The 6,303-nt window shown below is 58.0% G+C and overlaps 1 protein-coding gene across 2 annotated transcripts in view; it reads left to right on the top strand.

Annotated features, from left to right (window-relative positions):
* The window catches only part of FADS3 (fatty acid desaturase 3), a 17,688-nt gene extending 14,809 nt beyond the window's left edge, over positions 1 to 2,879 (top strand). For both annotated transcript variants that reach the window (XM_021717006.1, XM_021717005.1), the window contains 3 exons: positions 272 to 351; positions 578 to 703; positions 2,540 to 2,879. In XM_021717006.1, coding sequence (XP_021572681.1) covers positions 272 to 351; positions 578 to 703; positions 2,540 to 2,591 — 258 coding nt within the window. In that variant the 3' untranslated portion in view covers positions 2,592 to 2,879. The remainder of the gene's footprint in view (positions 1 to 271; positions 352 to 577; positions 704 to 2,539) is intronic.
* Positions 2,880 to 6,303: the final 3,424 nt, after the last annotated feature.

Below are 6,303 nucleotides of genomic sequence, written 5' to 3' on the forward strand. Positions count from 1 at the left end.
CCGGCTTGGGGGTGGGTGTGGCTGATGGTGAACCCATCTTGGAGGTGGGGATGAGGTTGGGGTCCATCCTGGGGGTGAGATGGGAGGGAGCAGGGCTCCTCTTGGGGGCAGGGGTGGGGCTTTTGGTGAGGCCTATCTTGGAGGCAGAGGTGGGGACAGGGCTTGTCCTTGGATGGGGTGAGGCCCATCCTGGAGCTGCCAGGTGGGGGTGGTAGCCTGGGGTCAGGGCTCTGCCTGCCCCTCTCACCAGCGTCCCACTGGCTCCCGGCAGGTGGCAGCCACCTGCAATGTGGAACCCTCGCTCTTCAATGACTGGTTCAGCGGTCACCTCAACTTCCAGATCGAGCATCAGTGAGTGCAGGTCCTGGAGGACCCACGGGTGGGGACTGAGACCTGAGCCTGGGGCCAGGATGGGAACCCCTCTCCTGTCTTTCCCGGGGAGACCAAAGCAAGAACCCTGGCCTGGCTGGGGACCCTGGGGGCGATGGTGAACGGGGCTGGGAGAGGCTGCATGGGTGGGACTCCCTCTGGCAGTCCGCCCACCTCTGACGTCAGCACACGCTCGCCTCCCCCCCAGCCTCTTCCCCACGATGCCAAGGCACAACTACCGCAGGGTGGCCCCGCTGGTCAAGTCTCTGTGTGCCAAGCACGGCCTCAACTACGAGGTGAAGCCCTTCCTCACGGCCTTAGTGGACATCGTCAGGTGAGATGTGACCTAGTTCCTCAGCTCGTCCTGGTCAGCCCCCTCCTGGGCCCCAGCCCCCCAAGCACAGAAAGACCATAGGGTTTTCTGTCCTTGGCCCCTGCCATCCCTGGCATTCATTCCCACAGTGAGAATTTATGGGGCACTTACCACGGGCTCAGGCCTCGGTGGGATGGTCTGTGCAACCCCACAACAAAGAGGTTTGCATAGACCAAAGAGGAGAGGCCGAGAAAGAGGCCGACGAACCCAGTTTCTAAGACAGAAGCATGTACTAGGGACTTAGGAACAGCAGGGATGTCTTGGGCAGCCACTTGCTCTCTAGAAAATGCCGCTATGTGGCACGCTTTCAGGATACAACATGCCCAGTTGGCCACGCCTCAGACTTTCTTGTGAAACTTGTATCACCAGGGAAGTTAGATAAACATCTGCAGAAGTGAGGGATTATCTATACTCCACCTCGTGAAGGGGTTTAAAGATTTTGCTGCAGGACACCTTGGTATGCAGGGTCAAGCATGGGTGGTCATGGTGGTCTGGCCTGAAGATGGCATCACTCTTGCCATGCGCCGGGCCATTTCCTGCAGTCAGCAAAGCAGGCTGAGCTTCCTGTCTTCCTGGGGCGCTTTGGCCAAACTATACAAAAGCCCTGAGGGTGGGGCCAGGTGAGAGATGGGAAGTGCCAGCAAGGGGTTAAAGCTTTTAGTTTTTTGTTTTTTGGGGGGTTTTCCTTTGAGTCAGAGTCTCACTCTGTCACCCAGGTTGGAGTGCAGTGGCATGCTCACTGCCATTATAGCCTCTACTTGCTGGGCTCAGGTGAGCCTTCCACCTCAGCCTTCCAAGTAGCTGGTGCCACAGGGGTGTGCCACGACACCTGGCTAATTTTTTTTTTAATTATATTTATTGCAGGGACGGGTCTCGCCAGGTTGCTCAGGCTGGTCTCAAACCCCTGAGCTCACGCAGTCCTCTCACCTCTGCCTCCCCAAATGCTGAGATTATAGGTGTGAGCCACTTTGCCTGCCCAGGGTTGCAGTTTTTCACAGGGTGACAAGGTGGGCATTATTGAGAACCTGATGTGTGAGCAAAGAGAGATAGGGAGGGGAAGAGAGGGCTGGCACATTCCAAGCGGAGGGCATGGCAGTGCAAGGGCCCTGAGGCAGGAGTGCTGGTGTGATGGAGAGCAGACGGGACATGCCCGACTTACCTCCTGGCCAGACACCTGGCTGAAAGCACACAGGTGGGGCAGGAAGAAGTAAAAAGAGGAGTGTGGAGCCTCCTGCAGCCATCTAGGCAGGGATGCTGGGGCTCAGCTCCGTGGTCACCTTGGCGGTGGGAAACAGAGTTCAGGTGCTAGGTCTTCTACCTCTGTGCCTTTGCACATGCTGTTCCTGTTGCTTGTATGCTCTTTGTGCTCTCCTGGTGTTTAGACTCCTGCTTTTCCTTCATGGTCCTTCCCAACCCGGTCCTCTGAGCCCCTCCTTTGGGCTCAACTCCCTGGAACCTGGCATGGGGTTTCCTGGCAAGTTGCTGATGCTTCAGGCTCTTGTGCTCGACCCTGGGCCCCTGGGGCGGGATCAGGTGTCTCCAGGTCCCAGCGCCCAGCAGGAAGAGGCAACGGGGAGGACTGGTGAAGGAGGAACAAGTCCACCTGATCTGACAGCCTGGACTTGGTCTCGGCCCACCCCACTCCTGGTCTAACTTCCCCCCAGCCCCACACAGTGCCTGCCCCGGGGGGAAGCGACTCCCACGGAATGGGGGTGTCTCCACTCACATTTATCACGGGGGGTACAGGGGTGTTAGTGTCTTGTAACTGAGCCCCTAACACCCACCCCCACACCCCAGGTCCCTGAAGAAGTCTGGTGACATCTGGCTGGATGCCTACCTCCACCAGTGAAGACAGCACCTGGTCCAACAGAGAAGGGCTCAGGGCGCCAGCAACCGCAAATCCTGGCCCAGGCAGGATCAGCGCCCCCCCCCCCCCCCCACCCCGGGTGCCCCTGCCTGCCCGCCGGGCCTGCCACCTTCCCCGTGACCCCTACCTGTCTGTTCGGCCTCCCTATGGCCTTGGTTCTGGGCCCTGCGGGACTGGGGGTGAAGGGAAGGTGAGCATGGCATGTTTTCCTAGAGCGACAATGAGGGGAAACTGTTATTTTTATATAAAAACACACCAGATATATTGTAAGGAGAGTATTGAAGTTGTATGAGTCTCGGGCCATCAGGGTGTCGAGGGGATGTGGCTTAAGGGACTTTACCCTCCTCACTCCCACTCTGGGCTCTCTGGGTTGGGGACCCCACGGCTACTGGGGTTCAGATCTGCCCCAGGGCCTCTTCACCTCAGTTGACCCCTCTGTATGGTGGGACAGGGCAGACCCAGCAGACGAGGACCCAGGACTGAGGGTCATGTCTGCAAGCACCTCTGGACACGGGACAGGGAAGCTGGTGTGTCTCTGGACCTGCACTGGCCTCCTCAGACCTCTGTGATGATCTCAGCATGACACCTGGAATCACACAGGTGGTGGCCTCATAGCCTGACTGTGCCCAGTGACCCACAGGAGGTGACACTGATTTCCCCAAGCCCACTTGGGGCCAGGTGCTTGCCTGCAGGTGCAGTGAATAAGCTGAACCCCAGAGGCATGGCCATTCCTGTTCTTGGAATCTGGGGACTCACCTGGACTGGCAGGTGTCCTTGGACAGGGCACCACCCTTTACCCAGGCCTCAGGCTGCTCGTCTGACAATGGGTACAGTTGGACTTTGCCTATGGGCTTTGGACAGTTCTAGGGGGGGGCTTTGGGTTGCCTCTTGGGGCATCCAGTTCGGGATGAAGAAGAGGAGGAGAGATGGGCAGCTGGACCACTCAGCTTCCAGCATCCATGCACCCTGACAGCCCCATGCTGAGCTGAGATTTCATCTGAGTGTCAGCATCTTAAAAAAAAAAAATTAGCCGTGTATGGTGGCTCATGCCTGTAATTCCAGCACTCTGGGAGGCTGAGGTGAGAGGATTGCTTGAGCCCAGGGTTTGAGACCAGCCTGGGCAACTTGACGAGACCTCATCTCTACAACAAAAAACTAGCTGGGCGTGGTGGTGCGTGCCTGTAGTTCCAGCTACTTGGAAGGCTGAGGCGGAAGGATCGCCTGAGCCCAGCAAATGGAGGCTGTGGTGGCCGTGAGCGTGCCACTGCACTCCAGCTTGGGAGACAAAGTGAGACTCCGACTCAAAAAAAAAGTTGAGGCCGCTGGTTACAGTGGCTCATAACTGTATTCCTAGCACTTTGGGAGGCTGAGGCAGGAAGACTGCTTGAGCCCAGGAACTGACCATCAGCCTAGGCAACATAGCCAGACCTCATCTCTACAAAAAATTAAATTAGTCAGGCATGGTGGCTCATGCCTGTAGTCCCAGCTATTCGGGAGGCTGAGGCAGAAGTTTCACCTGAGCCCAGGAGGTCAAGGCTGTGATGCGCCTCGATCCTGCCACTGCACTCCAGCCTAGGGGAGAGTGAGACTCAAAAAGAAAAAAAAAAAGTGGAAATGCTGGCCAGGATTTCTCAGGTGGGAGCTGGGGTTGCCCTATCAGCCACAGGGTCTGCCCCCACTCTTTTTCGGGGCTCCCACTGGTCTGTACTGGGTTCCCCTTGGGAGGAGGAAATGACATAAATACTGCAATCCTTGTTCAGTCCTTCCCAGGCCTACCCGCATGGAGGTGGAGCTGGGGGGCATGCCCATGCTGGCCCCTCCACAAGGCAGCCCTGGGCATCTCTGCCCCTGACTTTCTCTTCCAAGACCAGCTAGAAAGCTCCTTAGTGGAAATGCTGATGGTGACAGTCCCTGACACCTGGTGTGTCCCCTGTGTGGGGCAGCATTCTCATTTCATTCCCATGGGCCTTTGCCGCCCGTCTCAGGGATGACCCTCTGGGATGCTCTCCCTGGGATGCTCTCCCTGACTCCTGCCCTGCTCTGCCTAGTCTCTGACCACGGTCTCTGACAGCACCTGGAATATCGACTTCGGCCCCCACTGGAGGCTGGTGGCAGCCCAGAGCCTGGCCCAGGGGGCCTCTGCATGTGTTTTCTGAGAGAATGACAGACAGGCTGGGCATTTGGTCCTGCTTTCCCTACCCTGGGCCGAGAGAGCATGGGGTGGGAGTTGGCAGTCCTCAGCTCACATGACCCTGAGCACACAGCTCGAATCCCCCATGGCCTCCCAGCCCAGGGTAGTGCCAGCAGGAATCTCCCAGACAGAGCCTGGGAGGCTGACAGGGTGGCAGCCCCTTCAGCTTGATCATGGATGAGGCATGTGCCCTTGGCCAGATGCCACCCAGCCTCGTGTGGTTTCCATCCCCTCTTAAGTCAAACCGATAGGGGGGTTGAGGACAGGGGCAAGTCCTGTCTGCCAGGATGAAAGCTGTGTGACCTTGGGGGAGTTACTCGACCTCTCTGAGTGGTAGGGCCACCCCTTAGTGTGATGGAAGCTGAAAGGGATGCTTTGTGGAAGCTTCTTCCCAAAGGGCCAGAAGCAGGTGCAAGAAATTTATTCACAAATTTATGCCCAGGGTCCGATGCCCTGGGGTCATCACTTGCTCTGTGACCTGGGACAAGCCCTTTGTCTTCTCTGAGCCCCGATGTCCAACTAAGGGCAGGACTGGATGCCCCTTGGAAGGCACTTCTGCCTGAGATGCAAACTTCTTAGGCCCGGGCATGTCAGCATTCAGGGTCTCTGCACAGCTATTCCCTTCCTGTCGCCACCTGGCCAAATCCTGCTCCCGGCTCCAGGGAGGGCTCCGAATGGCATTCCCTCCACCCCCGCCCGGCCCGGCAGGGTTCAGTCCCACCCGGCCGGCCGACGGCAGCGGTGGCTGCCGGGGAGATGTCGCCTCCGAGACCACCGCGCCTGCAGCACCACCCAGGGGCGCCCGGAGCGTCCGCGCCCGCGCGGGGCGGACCGTGCTCCGTGCTGCCCCTGCTGGTCGTCGCGGGGAATGCGGCCTCCCGGCGGCAAATCCCGGGCTCCCTGGGAACTCGTGTCCAGCAGCCGTCCCTAACCTCTTTGGCATCCGGGGCCGGTTTCGTGGACGACGATTTTCCCACGGACTCGGAGTGGGGAGGCATCACCAGGCCCTCGATTCTCACAAGGAGCGCGCAACCTAGATTCCTCGCGCGTGCAGCTCACAATATGGAGGGCACTAGAATCTGATACTGCAGCTGATCTGACTGCGATGGCGCTCAACTACTGCTGTGTGGCAGGTTTCTAACAGACCATGGGACATCGCCGGCTCAGGGGTTGAGGTCCCCTGGTTTTCAGGACCCTTGGAGGAGGCCCCGCCCTCACTAGCCTCTCCTTATAGGTTTCTTTGCATTGCCTGGCATCTGTCACTGGTGGGTCATCTTTGCCTTTGTCCCACTGTCCCCGTGCTAGAGGCCCTGGGAACCGGTCACCCTCTCGATTTTGAACGTCTCTCTCTTAGATAGGTAGGTCTCTCCTTAGTCACAGAACAAAGATTTAGGAAACATGGGCCAGGTTTGTAAAAGGAAAGAGAAAGTTCTTAGTGGGGCCTCCAAAAAACCCTATGTTCCTTTTTTTTTTTTTTTTTTTGAGTTGGAGTCTCACTCTGTC

Source organism: Carlito syrichta, unplaced genomic scaffold, assembly GCF_000164805.1.
Source record: "Carlito syrichta isolate Samal-C Ts95f unplaced genomic scaffold, Tarsius_syrichta-2.0.1 Scaffold309147, whole genome shotgun sequence".
Taxonomy (NCBI): domain Eukaryota; kingdom Metazoa; phylum Chordata; class Mammalia; order Primates; family Tarsiidae; genus Carlito; species Carlito syrichta.